Source organism: Cyprinus carpio, chromosome A24 (assembly GCF_018340385.1).
Source record: "Cyprinus carpio isolate SPL01 chromosome A24, ASM1834038v1, whole genome shotgun sequence".
In the NCBI taxonomy this organism is placed as follows: domain Eukaryota; kingdom Metazoa; phylum Chordata; class Actinopteri; order Cypriniformes; family Cyprinidae; genus Cyprinus; species Cyprinus carpio.
In genome coordinates, this window is record NC_056595.1 from 12,372,507 (window position 1) to 12,389,810 (window position 17,304).

At 36.8% G+C, this 17,304-nt stretch overlaps 1 protein-coding gene across 1 annotated transcript in view; it reads left to right on the forward strand.

The window, feature by feature from the left end:
• The first annotated feature begins 810 nt into the window (after nucleotides 1-810).
• The window catches only part of LOC109052752 (EYA transcriptional coactivator and phosphatase 1), a 44,517-nt gene continuing 28,023 nt past the window's right edge, over nucleotides 811-17,304 (forward strand). The window contains exons 1-7 of the mRNA XM_042714215.1: nucleotides 811-1,407; nucleotides 7,878-8,005; nucleotides 8,558-8,623; nucleotides 10,653-10,730; nucleotides 13,001-13,067; nucleotides 13,430-13,575; nucleotides 14,786-14,908. Of these exons, the coding sequence (XP_042570149.1) occupies nucleotides 7,882-8,005; nucleotides 8,558-8,623; nucleotides 10,653-10,730; nucleotides 13,001-13,067; nucleotides 13,430-13,575; nucleotides 14,786-14,908 (604 nt within the window). The 5' untranslated portion in view covers nucleotides 811-1,407; nucleotides 7,878-7,881. The remainder of the gene's footprint in view (nucleotides 1,408-7,877; nucleotides 8,006-8,557; nucleotides 8,624-10,652; nucleotides 10,731-13,000; nucleotides 13,068-13,429; nucleotides 13,576-14,785; nucleotides 14,909-17,304) is intronic.

The window sequence follows — 17,304 nt, forward strand, 5'->3', positions numbered from 1 at the left end:
TGTGTGTGTGTGTGTGTGATTATATATTTGTATATTCTTTTATTTTATATTATTTATATTATATGTAGATTGATTTTAGTTTAATTTGAATGCAATTATATTATATTAATGTGTTTTTATTTTAATATAGATAGATAGATAGATAGATAGATAGATAGATAGATAGAAGTTAAGTTAGATTGATGGATATTTTGATAGATAGATAGATAGATAGATAGATAGAAAGAAAGATAGATAGATGCTACACATATGTTGGTACACATATAAAATATATATTAACATATCTAGCTAGATAAAAATTGAATGAAATTGCATATATTTTAATAAATGTGTATATACTGAATGTTCATTACGATGTAAGTTTATATATGCATATATGTTATATTGAGATTCACACCACATCCACAAAAGGAATGCATTTCTTTATGTAATACTAATAGATAGCATTTGGTAGTATTCCATTGTCAGGGAGCAGTGAAGGTAAACTTTGGAAACAAATGAAGTAATAAGCTGGAGCAGACAGACGACAGTCATTACCTTGCAAACAGCAGTGAACAGTCTACTTGTTGATGGAGGGCTTCCACTATAACGCTGATCGGACGAACCAGTTTGCTCCAATAAAATTAGCTCCATCTTTTACAAACTATATTTACTTAATGAATACCTACTAGGATCCTTTTGTCAGGGGCAAACCAGAGAGAATCAACCACAAATAAAAGAACCGGTTTGTGGGAAGAAGGAAATAATAATAAACTAGAGAGAGAGAGAGAGAGAGAGAGAGAGAGAAAAAGCTGCGCCCTGGGGCTGTGTGTGTGCAGAGCCACAGGATCCAGCAGACTAGCAGAGATGCATGCAGGATCTGCCGTTTCTTTGTCTTAGGATCATTGAGACAATCTAGAGGAAGGCTATATTGCTTAAAGCTGTGAGTGAATGACATATGGAGGACTAGTGTGAAGAAAACTCCCCAGTGCCTCCTCCAAACTAAAGTCTTCCTGTGAGAGAGAGAAGCGAGCAACTTTCTGCGCTTTCAAACTGCATGCTCCCTCCCTCTCTCTCTCGCTCTCTCCCTCTCTGTCTCTCTCAACCGGCTCTCTCTCTCACTCTTTTTTTTTCTCTTCCTCAGACACTAGCTAGTCACTGCCTGCAGCAGTAATCGGACAACTCTCGTTCTTGCTCGGAGTCTGTCTCTTGAGATCTAACACTGGGCTCCATGACTTTTCACCCTTAAAATGAAAAAGAAAAAAGTTGTCTTTTATCGCTGATCTGCGTGTTTAAAGTCAACTCTAAGAGAAGTTTCTTTAAAAAAAAAAAAGTTCTTTATTTGCTCTGGAACGGACAGACACTCAACGGAAGATTGTTAAAAAGGAGGAATAAAAGAAAAAGTGCAAGGATTCTACTATAATTGTAGTGAGTACTATTTTTGGTTATCTTTTAACAGCATTTTCTTCTACTTTTATTATTTTACACATCCCGTGTTGAACTTTTTATGTCATTTTTAGAGTTAAATGGGTTATTTGCAGCTATGTCTTCTAACTTCACATAATCAAGATCTAGATTAAATTGAAATATTTTTTAATAAAGACTTCTTTATGTCCGTCAGTCAGTTTTCTGAATGACAAAATTGCAGTCCTTTAAAACCGGCAACAAATTATTCCAGCAAATAAGTTATCTCTCAACATTTCTTTTTTTAACTCTACACTTAATGTACTGTTAAATCCTCAATACTGTTGTTTTACTTTAATATATTTAATAAAAGTCTAAAATATAAACAGTAAAACTATTCGTTTTACACTTAAATGCAATTTTCAATAGGTACAATATTAATATTGCTGTAGTATATTTTGACAGACTATTTTCAAAACAGATATTAAAGTTAATAAAAAGCTAATTCCTATATCAATTATTAAACCTTTTTTTTTTAAAGTGACATTTTGTAGTGTTTTGAGTTCACGTTGCTACAAATTTCCAATTTCAATTTCATTTAAAATTTTCTGGTAAATACACAGTCTATTTAAACATATAATTCCCTAAAAAAAAATACAGCAACTGCTTAAACAGTTTTAAAATTTTAAGACCACGCTAAAAGCATCTTGTCACTGTTTGCCGCTCAAATTTAAATCCCCAGTGACTCTCTCTTTCACCTGAGAGCTCACGCACCTGATTCACACCTTCACCCGTTTCAAATTCACCTTTTTGCGTTTCCTTAGCCCTCGGGTGAGGACTATCTTTTTTGATACTTTAAAACAGGTGTACAAAGCACTGAAATGAGAGACTTCATTGTAAATAATGACCCCATTTTGAGTCCAAGATAATAAGTTTCTATTTTCCGTCCAGCAAGTAAAACCCACAATTCTATTCAGCTGGCAGAATAAACAAAACCAGTTCAGTTTTAGCAGTTGGCATGCAATGCCATCTGCTGCAGGAAGGAATGCTTAAGGGTAGACAGACAGCCAGATTGGTGTCTTGTAAGACATCGGCAGACGGCCACCTAAACCAAGACACCCGTAAATTTTTGAAAGAGTCGTTGTCTATCTGAGAATAAAGTTTCTTTGAGAATTTAACATTTTGTGTTGTCCAGTAAAATGTGTAATTATGCAGGACAATATTCTTCTCACTTCCATCTGGTATTTTTGATTTTTTTGTACAGTAATTTAGTAAAAAACATATAATATTTGAAAAGTTATCCCTCGGCAGCTGTTTCCCGGCTTGTGTTGTTTTTTCCAGAGTGTGTTCATACGGTGTTGCCTCCAGCCGCCCTCTCTGTGTTCCTTTCAAACAATAACCCCGCTTATCTAATTACCTCATAATGGGCTGCTTGATTTGGACCGTTTACACACTGTATTTGTTTTAATAAGGCATAAGTTCGACTGCATTAAGCTCTCTCCGATAAGCCCTCGTGCGTTTAGCCCCACGACGTGCCGTTGTTTGCCGAAGGCCCAATGCTTTCCGTATGTGTGCGCCTGAGCTGGAAACGGTGCGTGGTGAAAGACACAGGGTTAATTGAAACTGCTGCGCTCCACTGTTTACGAGACAGAGACAGCGGAAATGGTTTGTGGCCATTAGTTGTTTACTAAATACAGTAGAGTGTTATTTTGTTAACATGCCACTGTTGGTCTCAGGAAAACGTCGCTCAGGGAGCAGGAAATAAGGCTGAGAAGCTCAATTGATCACGGATCTTCTACATCCACAATTCCTTTGTGTTTGTTTACATGTAATCAAGGAGTTTGTTTACTTAAGCATAGGAGCAAAGGATGAGCTAAACCTGAGTGTCTTTTTTTTTTTTTTTTTTGCTTTTAGTATGTTTATGAAGATGCACGTTTTTGTAGAGTGAAAAAAAGAAAAGAGAGGAAAATAAATTAAATGCAAATGACTAACAATATAATGTTTTTTTTTTCTTTTTAAATTTAAATTAATTTGCAAAGCAGTGTTTTTGCTATGTGAAGTTAAAGGAAGAGAAAAAATGCATGAAAATTTTATGTTTTTTTTAAATAACAGTTTACATGTTCTCAGTGTAAGCACTTTTTTTTTTTTTTTTTTTTTTTTTTTTTTGTGACTGCGGTGGGGTGAAATTGATCAGATGTGTACCTTAAATCTTCTCTGATGGACACTTAAAGCGGATGGACTTCTGGAAATAATTTAGCGGCTTGAAGAGATCAGAATTAACAGATTTAATGTAGCTGCGCTGTCCGTCGCTTGAGCTCCATGTCAGATTGAACAAAATGGAAGAGACAAATTGCCTATGAACGAACCGCAGCGGGAATTAAGATTTTAATTACACAAAATTTTAAAAGTTTAAATTGTCTGTTCAATTAATGAAAAATTAAAAACCAAACTTTTTTATGGGTATGTGTCCAAGTGTGTGTTCCCACATATACGTGTCCTTTGATTTGATAAATGATATATATTTTTATGGGCCTCGTGTATCAGTATTTAATAACATTTTATAATAACATATAGTATTTTAGTACATTCACAATTTTAAATTCATAATTCAGTTACAAGGGGGAAAACATGATATTACAGGTACACATTTCTCATTATGTTTTTTTTTTTAGGGTTTTTTTTTTATGTAATCAGTGTTTTGTTGGTTGTGCACATTTCTTTGCTCTATGCTCATCAAGTCCAGTGAAGTGTAGCATTTTGTAAACTGTGTCTAAATCTAGTCACATCTGTCTTTAATTGTTGTCTACATCGACATTCTTTGCAAGTGGATTTATTTTTCCTGGGCCACCATGTGGATTCAACTGACCAGCTTAAATTGGGATTAGTTGTTTTAAAGTTATTTTGATTAAAGCGTTGTTTTTCAAAACTAGTAACCCACAACACATGTTTTGCATAGTCTATAAAATTCAAAAAGAGACATGCATGTCTTGCCCTATAAAATTACAATATTTTAAAACGTGGCTGGAAAGCGAATAAATGCTAAGGTTTCATTATAAAAAATTTCGAATTTGAAAAATATAATTTGCTTATAATCCCCAAAATGTAACTGCACACCTCATATAATTGACAAAAAATCCACAGTATAATAAATACCAGCAAATATTTCAGTCTTGCTTGTTATTACATCAGAATTGAAGTATTCAGGTGAATCTCATCCGTATCGGAGCGGCTCAGACAGCCCGCGTGCTCTATAATCATCAATGTTAAAAGCCCGGCAGTGTTTGCCGATGGAAACGCAGTGCTTGAAATAACCAAAGCGAGACAAAAAGCCGTGCAAACAGTCGTGAGTGAAGCATGTTTGGCTTTTTTGATGACACTTCCAACGCAGGTCTTTGTTCCCGAGAGCTTCAAAGACGGCTTAGTTCAGGTTGAATTCAAGCGCACATCAAAGATGCTGAATGCACTCCTTTTTTGTTTAAACAATAAATATTTAGCAGTACAGCCCCTCCCTTCCCCGTTCACCTGGTGAAAATCACCTGCTGGATGAGGGGCTTTGCCGTGAGACCGGCATGCATAATGCCTCGTAAGCCCAGGGCGCTGAATGCAGGCCGAAGCAAGGTCTTTATTTCTCCGTACAGCGTCCCTCCTTCTACATCTCCCATTTCTTGCAGTGAAGCGGCTGTGTTGGACTTTTTATAGAAAGTCAAAGCATTGTTCCCAAGCTTCGGATGATGTAAGGAACGACTTTAGAGCGCAAAACTGTGTTAATGTGACTAGACAGGGTCAAGAGAAGGAAGATTGAAGGAGAAATTTGGAAAAACTTGACCATTATTCATCACTGCATAGCCATTGTGGGAAGAGGGGGGCAAAAAAACAGCACGACCAAACAGCTCGGGTTACTACATCATGAAAACAGCCCAGCATTAAAAATGCATGCAGGGATTTTTCAGACATTTTTGGTGGAAAGGCTGAATAACTGTGACCTAGATCCAACGATTTGGCTCCGGTCTGATATTGGGTAATATGGCCGCAGGTATTAGCGGAGAGGTGGACGGCAGTACGTAATTGTCAACTAAAAAGAGTAATAGCAGCATTTGAAGTTTCATAGAAAGCATATGTGCCCCAATAGGTTCCATTCCAGCTATACAAGATGCGCACAATGCGTTCAACTCCGACTTATTATACAATATACATCCAAAACCTTCCACTCTGATAAGATGCACTCAATAAGTTCTCCAATTTGTCATGCAAGACACACTCAATACGTTCCACTCCGACTTATCACATAATATGCACTCAGTAGTATCTATCCGTCCCCCAAACCCTCAGGCAAAGTCCCAGTCATCCCCCTGACCATCATTAGGAACTGTCAGTGCGCCTGGAGAGGGATTGTAGATAAATTTCAGATAGTGTCAATTGCAGATGAAAGATGCTAGGGGTGTCATGCTTGACTAGCTTCTGTTCAACAAAGTCCCATCTCTCTCAGCCCCCCTAACCCCCCAACCCACCCAGACACACACTTCCAGAGGCAACAGCGGCAGCGACCCTGAGCAGGCGCCCCCCACTCGCTCACCCAAAACTAACCCCCAAAGCCCCCCCCCTCCTCCTCCCCCCGGTCACCCACCCCTCCTTTTCCTGCTTACCTTGGCTAAGCTGCTTTGCATGTTGATTGGGGGAGGACTAATCCAGTTTGCAGCTGTCGTAGACCAATGATGAATCACCTTACCGTCATTCGGTTCGGGAGGAGGGAAGACCTGGGAAGGAGGAAACAACGGTGGAGGGGTTGAGCCTATAGACAATGTGCCTCTCTGTTCCACCGACTCCTCTCTTCCCATTCTGTGCGAGAATAACAAAAATGTTTTCTCAGACAACGTCTGTTGTGTCACGGATGGCTCTTCACAGAGACATCGAGCTGAAATAACAAGGAGTGATATTGTTTTTAGGGTCCTGGCAGGTGGAAAAAGGGATAGGGAGAAAGAAACAAAGAAAGAAAGAGAGGGGAAAAAACACTATTTGACAGAGATGCTTAAGGTCCGTCCAGCTTCAGGTAAAAGAGAGCTGATTTGCCAGCGGCATCACTGAAAAGCAGCCACTTGTTTTGCAAAGTTGAGTTCTGAAATGCTTAGGACTTCTTGAGAAGGTGTCTGGACGTTTTTATAAACTGCTGGAGGTGTGAACAAATCAAGACAGAGAGAGTTAGAGGTGTTAGAGAAGGAAAACATTTGACATATAAGCTTTGTGTCGGAAACAGACGTTGTTTGAAAAGCAAGTCTAGTTTTAACATCTCTATGGCATGGATTATTTTTCCCATTTTAACTGCGACCATCTGTAACGGATATTTTATAGCCGATCAAGAACGACGCCTAAAAAGAGGTATGATAATCTACGCTGATAAAACGTTACTTATTTCCTCCTCTTTGTTATTCATAAAACTGCAAATGTTTGTTGATAGCAGTGACACAACCATTCCTAATTGATTCTGGCAGAGCGGCACGCAAGGCATCATGTTTTTGGCGCAATTAGCGCAATAATGCTTTTCTGGAGACTGATGTGTGTTTTAGTTTTGCGATCGCGTTCACATCACATACAAACACCCGTAACATACATCCGACCGCAGACGCCCACTGGCCTGACCTTCCATTTGCTATGCATAAAAAGATCCAGTGAGTGTGCGATGGAGCCAGTAGAATAATGTTTTCAGTGGCGTGGTCCTCGGTACATAAACAAAGAAACAATTAAGACGCTCGCCAGAGCAAACAGCATGCTTTAGTGAACTCTTCAGTCGCTCTCGCTGAGGTTTGAGGCCTCGACATCACACATCTCTCTCTCACACAGCCCTGGCTATTGCTGCTTCAGATCAGAGATCGCTGGGGGAAATGAACGTACTGTATGAAAATTGCAGCGTACGCTGCGGGGCTAGTGGTGATTAATTTTTAATGCTTAATATGAGAAAGCCAATCAATCATCAGATGTCTCATTAATTGTTAAATTTGTGTCAAATGTCATTTGATGTGCATCAAGGGAATGCCCTTGTTAAGCGGATTTCTCTGGAGAGCTGCTGGAATGTTCTTATTTATTGTAGTTTGGTTTTGAGAAAGCCATATTTTTTAGTCAAGTATTATTGAAATAATTTGAATTAATTAATGTTGTTTTTAAATAATAATAATAACAATATAAAATTATGAAATTGTTGTTGTTATAGTACTGTTTTACTATTATTTTGTTATTTGATGCTGTTTGTAAAATTAATGGATAGGTATTAAATGTATCTCAAATTAAGCTACATAAAAAAGTAAATGTTGGGATTTTAAATATACATCTGTTATAATATACATACACAAACTGTAATCAGTTTTTATTGTTGATTGTTAATGTAATTAATATATATTTTGAACGATCACTTACATTTCAGATCTTGAAGTACATGTTAGTTTGAGTGTGTGTGCATGTGTCATTCAGTATCATGTGACCGTCTGTGTGTTTCTTCCTCTCAGGTCTATGGAAATGCAGGATCTAGCTAGTCCACACAGCCGAGTAAGTGGAAGCAGTGAGTCCCCAAACGGTCCCAACCTCGACAACTCACATATAAATAACAATTCCATGACACCAAATGGCACTGAAGGTATGTCTCCTCAGCCTCTGGCGGACCACACACCTTAATTACCAAATATTTAACCAAATTACCAAAGTGCTACAGCACACGGTTTTTAACCGGCACATTCCCTTTGTGTAACATTTATGCGCTGAAAAGTTGCATCTGTGTTAAACATCGTGTGATATACTTGTCATAACACGGGGATTCATATACTTCATTCTGACTGTTGTAATCTAGTCTTTTTTTTTAGTCAAATTAAATTGAAATATACATGAATTTGAAGTATCTGTTTCCCTGACCTCAATTTTGTTGCTATTATATTTTATATATACATTTTTGCAAATGCATCATTGCACTTTAGCGCTACATGAATACGTTTTAAAAATGACTTCATGCGTGCACTATATAAACTGCAGAGCTTCACGGATAATGTTACAGCCCATAAGAATTTTAATCATCTCTGAAGTAGTTTACATTATGTAATCTTGACTGTGGTTTTCATATATTTTTGTAGTGATAAGCCCCAACCTGTCACAGTGCAGATTGTCATGTGTCCTGTCCCGTTCTTTCTCCTTATAGGTGATAACATCACTATGCTTACCACAGCTGACTGGTTGTTAAGTTCTAGTTCACAGTCCGCTGCAGGTTTGTGCAGTTCTGGCGAAACAATGAAAGGACAATACTTGGCGTCATATGTGAAATTACACACGTTATATAGTCATTTTAGCCTGAGGCAATCCTAACAATTCCATCTGATTATATTTACAAATGTGAAAAGCCAATTTGATGTGCTCACATCTCTTCAACTATTGTGCCTTTCATTTGGACTCTTGTTTGGCATTCTGTGTTGTGTTATGGTGAATCTGTTGAAAGCATGGTTTGAGACTTTTTGGCTATGATTCCAGACTGTCAATGAATGGTAAAGCTGTAGGCACGCGTATTGTGCGTTTAGCTTTTTATTTGATGTTCTGCAGGACGGTTTTATGGTTATGTGTGGTATGTGATAAGACTTGACTGCACTAGTTCCTGCATGTGCCGTGCCACTATTTTCCCATATCGCTTTGAGAAGGAGGGGTGGGGGGAGCGTTGGGACGTATTCAAACCGCTCCCCATCGACATGTGTTCCTTTGAGGGAGAGCATAGCTGCAACATGTTCGACATGACAAGCTGATGGCTACCTCAGCCATGAGGGATTTCAGTGGGCATGACTCTGTACCCACATTGTGAATTTTGTTTTCATAAATGTAAACCTCCACCCCACCCCCTCCTGAGACAGAGATGGATTCATTTCAAAGATCCGGGCCTGTCTAAATGCTGTGAAATCGTCTCCCGGTTGCCCTTATTGTAGTTCGGAGCGGTTGGGTCAAACACATTTTATACACCATGCATTGCCTTGACATATCAATTATGCTGCACGTCCATGCATTCCACAATTTACTCCTGCCATTAAATTCCACCTTTTTTGCCTGTTTTCCCTTGATGCTACATAAAACCCTTCCGGTAAGAAATCAAGTGACTAATATTATTAAGAATACATCATTTTGCATTAAATAAAAGATCAATGTTATCAATGTATTATTATTATTTTTTTTTAAATGTTAACAAATAAATTAAAAAAAGTAATATTTATATATATATATAACTAACATTTAAAGGTTTGGGGTTGGTAAGATTTTAAAATGTATTTGAAAGAATTATTTTATGCTCACCAAGGCTGCATTTATTTATTTTATGATAAAGTAAGGCTGCATTTATTTAATTAAAAATAACAGTACTGTATATCATTTATATATATTTTTTATATATGTATTATTTTATTTTATTTTATTTAAACTGTTTTCTATTTTAATATATTTATATATTGTATATATATTTCTTAATTAATTCCTGTTATGGCAAAGCTGAATTTTTGGTAACTATTCCTTCAAAATTCAACCAGCAATTAGAAATCATTCTGATTTGATGCTCTATTCAAATTTCTTGTTAATATCAATGTTGAAAACAATTGTGCTGCTTAATATTTTTTGTTAATTTTTATTCAGGATTATTTTATGAATATAAAGTTTAAAAGAACAGCATATTTTGTAATGAATTTCTTTCAAAAAAATTGGATTATTTTATGAATATAAAGTTTAAAAGAACAGCATATTTTGTTATGTATTTCTTTATATATATTTAAAAAAGTAATTATCGATTTTTTATTTTTTTCATGTCATTCTGCCAGAAGTAGACTGGTTTATGCCTTTATATAATAGTGTTTAGTATGGCTTTTGTCCTTAAGTCAACACAAGAGCTGTGTGTATTGGAAGGGAAGTGTCCTTGTCTTATTTGTAGAAGAGATTAGCTTTAATTGTTGGCCTCTCCTGTGAGTTAGCCAGGATAGAGCTGTCAAACCTGAAAGCTGTATTATCTCAATAGAAGCCCTCTTCATTACGCCACCCTTACAAAACCCATCCACCTAATGATCCTTTTCACATTGTGAGGCAATAAAACCATCTGAATGAGCACTTTGACATTACAAAAGTTTGTTTTTTGGCTATGCTTTAAATTTGCGCATTACTTTAAGATTAAGTCTGTTGATTTTACAAGCAGAAAGGCATTTGCCTGTAGTGTGACTGACAACCGGCTTTACTACTGCAGCGTCACAAATGCTCTGCTTTCCTTCTGCTTGCAGTTAAAACAGAGCCAATGAGCAGCAGTGAAATCGCCACCTCTGTAGCAGACGGCTCTCTAGACAGCTTCTCAGGATCAGGTACCACACGCACACACTCAAAGCTGTAGAGCTGACTGGAGGGAGATGATGGGTTACTGATAAGCAGAGGCCCAGGAAGTGGCCCTGTGGCTGGAACTCTAGTACTGTGAGGCTCTGTCTCAGTTCCCATGCCAACAGGCGTTGAGTTAGGACCCTCCCAGCCCCCTTCTCGGCCCTAATCGAGTGACACCCCATCCTGGTGGCCCGCACATGCTTTAGGTTTTAGATGCATGGCTCGTAAATTGTGAAATGCCTTTCTAAACTACAAAAACACAAAACTTTACACCAAAACAATAGAATTTGATAAGACCAGAGACCTAAAGTGGTATTAAATGCCTGTTTGTACTCCATTTCTAAGACACTTCGGAACCACAAAACTACTTCGCTTGCATTGTGTCAAAAGCGTTGTACTCTCAATGGTCTATTTTCAAATTTAAGCATACAAATTTAGGTAGGTCCACTACATGTTATAGACTCCTCACATTACTTACTAAGCAAATGCGAGAACTCTTCATGAAGTATTACATTCCTGCTAATTTGTCTTATTTCCCTACCTATTTGACTAAGTACTTGATACCTTTATGTTAGACTCATATAAATCATGGCTCGGACTTCTATCTCTGACCATATGAATGAACTGAAGTCATATGAGACTGTTTTATACTCAGGGGATGCAGTAGTGCAGAGGTTCAGTGTTTGTCCAGACCAGGTGCTGAAGTGTGTGGAAAAGGCCCCAGTTTCAGGATGCAAAGAATACAGTTACATAGAGCAAGAGCTCCTTAACTAACCCTTACTTTAGATGTCACAGCCAATTATACACACAAGGCAAGAGAATCGCAATATTTGTAATACCTCCACCCTAAAGAAAAGACAGCCAAACCCTACAAATGGTAATTCATAAAGGATGAGGCTTATATTTAGCAGTCTAAAAACAGCAATAGTAAGTTAGTAAGCCTAGTAATATTATAAGTAATAGTTATTATTTTTAAAAACTAATATTTAATACATAGGTATTATATCTAGATATTATATTATATTATATTATATTATATTATATTATATTATATTATATTATATTATATTATATTATATTGAACAATATTATTAATTTTTAGTATAGTTTTAAATATAAATAAAAAATAATAATATGCATGAAAATTCCAACTGATAATAGTGTAGTAGTAATAATAGATAGTAATAATAGTAATAATAAATATATAATTTTATTATTATATAAAATATATAAAATAATTTTATAGTAATTTTTATTGCAAACAATTTAAAAAAACTTTCAAAAACGATAACAAATAATAATATTGTAATATTATAATATTAAAATAATTTTAGTTCACTTAAAACAATATTCAAATATAATAACAACAGCAATAATAATAACAAATTACAATTTGTAAGATAAAAATTCCAACTAATTTTACATGATATTATATTAATAGTAGTAATAATAAAACACTTAGTAATAATAATAATAATAATAATAATAATACATGCATTATTTTAAAATAATTTTATAATAATGTTCATTGTAAATAATATAAGAAAAATGATTAAAATACTAATAATATTATAATATTATTATCATTTTAATTCATTTAAAATATTAAAAGAACAGCAACAACAATTTTAAATACTTTTAATATAATAAAATTATTATAATTTTAATTTTTTACTTTTATTTTTATTTCCCCGATGAAATTTACTTTTTATAAGGGCACCAGAATTTAAGCTCAATTTTCAAGACTTAAGCCATGCATTCACTGGGACATCAAAAGATCTCATGTTCCTCTGTAGTGTTTGTGTGAGTTAACTAAGTGGCCCTCCACACCGTTATTAAGGGCTGGGAACCACAGGGTCGGTATGTGTCTAATGAAGGCTCCTTATGTGTACTACTTACCTGTAATCAGGCCCGCTGATTTCTCATTGTACAGTCCACTTTAAACCCTCCAGTGTGCACAACCATACATCATTCCCAGCTCCGTGTGTGTGCGTGTTTGTGGACACTAGTTCTTTCCATCCTGTGTAGGTTTTTATGTATACAGTCAGCAGAAAACGCTCCCATATTACCTGATTATTTTCCTTCGTTATTGCTCTTAATTTTTCAACTTAAAATAAGGTTAGTGAAATAAATAGTGTAATGCAATGTAATTACTGTTTCCTTGGATTCCAGAAGTTCTGTTGGCAAAGAATAATATTTACCTTATTTTTTAATGTCTGAATATGTTCTTGCCTCTTTTCTTTTTAACTCTCCACAGCCATTGGAACCAGTGGCTTCAGCCCAAGACAAACTCACCAGTTCTCTCCCCAGATTTACCCTTCCAAGTAAGACTTCTTTTATTTTCTTTAAAAAATAAGCAGCATCCAACTTCATTTGCGCCTTTAATTAGATCCTTCTGCCAGATTCTGGACTCTCCGGCTGTATTGTTTTCATTGATGTCTGCAGCTTGCGTACTTCAAAATCTGTTGTAATTATTATCTTGCAAAAATTTCCCTCGTGAATTATTTTTCTTTTTGCAATGTATATCAGCTGCTTAATGGCTAGATTTCTCTCTGTTTCACAGCTTGGCCAAATAGTTATGATTAAGTAGCAGAATCACAGAGAATTTGTCTTTGAGCTAATTTTTCGATATGAGCTTTTGGGTAAAAATACATGTCTCCCTTTCTCTTACTATGCTCTCAAATAGCAGACCCTATCCACACATTCTTCCGACTCCTTCCGCCCAAAATATGGCCGCGTACGGACAGACGCAGTACACCACAGGAATGCAGCAGGCTGCTGCCTATGGCACGTACCCTCAGCCAGGCCAGCCCTATGGGATTCCAGCCTATGGTAACTGATCCAGTTTGTTCTTTTCTGTCTTTTAAAGCTTTGTAATCCAGGTTGTGCTTTGCTTTTTTACTCAAGCAGATGAACTCCCTCCCTTAGAAAACATTTAATCTATTTTCTGCCATAATACTATAGTAACTAAACTAAAACTAAAAATGCAAAAAAAAAAAAATAATAATAATATTAATAATATTAATAAATAATTTATTTATTTATGTATTTACTTATGGAAATGGAAAATTTAACAGTTTTAATTATTTGAATTTTTATTTTATTTTTTGAGAATAATATTTAAAACATTTCTGGCAAATAATCATTTTATAATATTCATTTTGCTACATTTCATAAATAAATTATATCTACTGGATGAAGGTTACCTAGTTATTATTCATTAGTGGGTTTTGTAATACGACTCTTACGTTTCAGATATTTCCTTAATTTTTGAAGATTATGACTAATATTTAATGTTTTTTGGTCCTTCTAATGCATTTAATTGAATTGAAAGTCATCAGATGAGATGCAGTTTAACTTTAGCATTTAGCATTTCTAGCGTTTTGTCTCATACTTTGCGTGTAGATTTAAGATTATTTCCGAAACTTAGCTAACAATGTGCTGATCACTAAGATTAGGCTAACGCTTAACTCAGCCCTTGGTAGCTTCTTTCCCACCTTCAATCGAAACTTGGGACTCTGCTGACCTTTTGTTTTGCATTTGCAGACTCAGTGTCTCCCTCAGACAGTTACTAATTTTTTGCTAGTTCGACAGATTAGGGAGATATAAAGATTTCAGTTTCTCGTCTACACACTGTGAGAACCCAATTCAAGCTAGAAATGTTTTTCCAAGGGTTTGGACGTTATGAAACCTTTGTGAAAATATGCGCACAGATAATGTTGTTTAGTACTGTATAACAATCTCGAATAAGCTCCTGAGGGTTCACATGTTTGTTTGAGTGGAAGCAAATCGCAAACCTGCATTGGGCCCTGATTCAATCTAATCAAAAAACAGGTTTGTTTTAACTCCGTCCAGCAAATTCTTGGAAGTCCATGCTGAGTTTGGCACAAATGCTTCAATGCAAAGGTTGCTTGAACCATGGCCCAGTGTGAAACAAGCCACCATTATCTTTCATTCTTGATTGACGTGGAAGGAGTAACACTGAGCATTGTGCATCATATTGCTCTGGTGTCACTAACTGATTTAGGTCCATTGTGGGCAGGCATCAAGACAGAGGGCGGACTGACCCAGGCTCAGTCTCCAGGCCAGAGCGGCTTCCTCAGCTACAGTTCCAGCTTCTCCACGCCTCAGACGGGACAAGCACCCTACAGTTACCAGATGCAAGGTCAGGATCACCCTCTACTCTTTTCCTCTTCTGCTCTTCCTGGTGGAGTGACAAAATAGAGCCGTGATTCCTCTCAGGCCCCCTTCAAAAAAGGACGCAATTATTGGCAGACACGGACCAATTCATAACATCCCCGAGCTGATGGTTGTATTAGGTTGTAGTTAGACACAGTCTTTTTTGCATTAGGCCTGAAGAGAACCAACACAGATGGAAAAAATCCCTTTTTTCTCTTTAAGACCGGTCTTTTTCTCCTTTGCGCTCGACCATGTACGTTCTTAAGTATGTTTGCTTTAGAAGGAACACCCGTGACTCTCTTCTTTGAGGTCAGTTCATGGAAGTCACACTTGCGTACTGGGAATTAAACGTGCATCAGGCAAAATCTCCACCACCTAGTGTTTCTTTTTTTTCCTTTAGGAAACATTGTCCCAACTCCAAAACCAACAGGCTTTTTCTGTCGTTCTTTTTCTCCCATCTTTCTCCCTCTAGTGTTTTCCTTCGAGCCTCCAACAGTTAGCACCGGTCTGAGCTCTCTAATCTCAAAATAATGTGTGACAGTAGAAACATCTCCACGTTTTTGAACGCTATCCAGAACATCTCACAATAAATAATATGACATATGTGGTCTGTTGAAGCTTCTTTTCCATGCCTCATAAGTAGAAACTTTCTGCTTCTGCTGATGCTGCTTCATCACCAGGGTTGTAAGTGTTACCCTGTCCCAACCGCAGAAGTTTAAAGGCCTGTTCACACCTTTCAAGTCCAATGAAACTAAATGTCATGAAAGTATAAAACCCAAAATATGCATCCAGTCTGTTTAATAGTGTCTTATGCCAAATTTTAGTAATTTTAGTCAATTTTTACACCTAAAGGACCTTGTTTAACCTTCAGATGATACATTACAAAATCATATGCTAATCACAGTAGGGTATTTTGGTGAAATGCATTGTTTCATTTTAAGATTTTGCTCTGAATTCTGTCTTTCTTTTGTGAATTATCTCTTTAACTGTCATCTCACAATGACACTGCATTGAGTTTGTTCAAGTCCAAAACTGAGGTGCCTTCAGACTTCTTTCAGGCCCACGCAGCCATAAACACATTAGCCACTAACTGCAAGAGCAGATGACAGATGACCATCAACCAGGCCAGTCTGTCTCTGTTGGCTTCCTCTCTGTGCCTCATCGATTAGGCAGGTCTGGACTCAACCCGGTAGCCAAATGTAGACCCCCCATCTATATGATACCAACTGCTGTCCCATAACCCTAGCAGAGCGAGCCTGCACCCAGCTGTTAGAGGGAATGCAATTAAATTAATGTTTTTACTCTGCTCTTTCATGTCTAATGGAACAGCGCTGGCTTCCTCTGATCATGATCCAGAAATGTAACACAGAAGGACTTTCCTGGCTTGAAATGTCATCACAGATTGTCGGGTTATCATAAATTTAACGAAATAGTGAGAGAATATGGGAGTGTTAACTGATGTTATTTCATCTCAAAATTCAGAGTGTTAGTGAAAAATATGTAATTATTATCTTTGAAAATAACTGGTATATTTCATAAATTGTGGTGACTTCATTTGCTTCATTCTTTTAATACAGATATCTATCTATCTATCTATCTATCTATCTATCTATCTATCTATCTATATGCAATTTAAGCATGAGCTTAAATTAATAAAGAGATCATTTTCTCTCCTTTAGCAGAGATGTGAATCACTCTATACCAATGAATTTTAAGATTTCTTAATGGCTTCTTTATTTTCCTAAGTACATCCAAGTATGAATTAGGAATTAATTTTCCAGTTTCACACCTGTTTGAGCTTTGCTTCCTTTTCCATAACCATAATGGCTTTAAAGCACGAGAACAGCAAGAGAGCGGCTTTTCTCACTGATTTTCTTTCAAAGTAGATGATAATTACAGCAACAATTGGGCCTCCCTCCGTTCTGCACACCGTGTGAGAGGAACAGCAGACTGCTTTTTAAAGAAGCCCATCTGGACTTGATCGCTTGCTCCCTAGAGAGGCCTACAAAACTTCTGCTACAAATATTGTGCACTGATGATAGACATAGCCCATGGCAAGAGGACTGATCAAGCACAGCAAATGGACTCCCAATTGGAGAGGCCATAAGGAGAGCCAGTGTCTCGTCTTGAGTGAACTAACTGGAGCAAGACAGAGTGGAGAGGGGGAGGAACGGGGGAGTTTTTGCCCCTGGGAAAAACCAGGCCTCTCCCCAGCATGGAGTCATTCTTTTGGGACCAGAGGGGGTCTTGCTTGGCTTTTATGTGGCTCCAGACTCTCTCTGGAGTCAACTGCTTTCCTACGAGTCCTGGCTTTTATGACTTTTTGAACTGTGGATTTAGCTAATTTGTTGTGCATTGGGAGATTCATGTGTCTCACTTTAT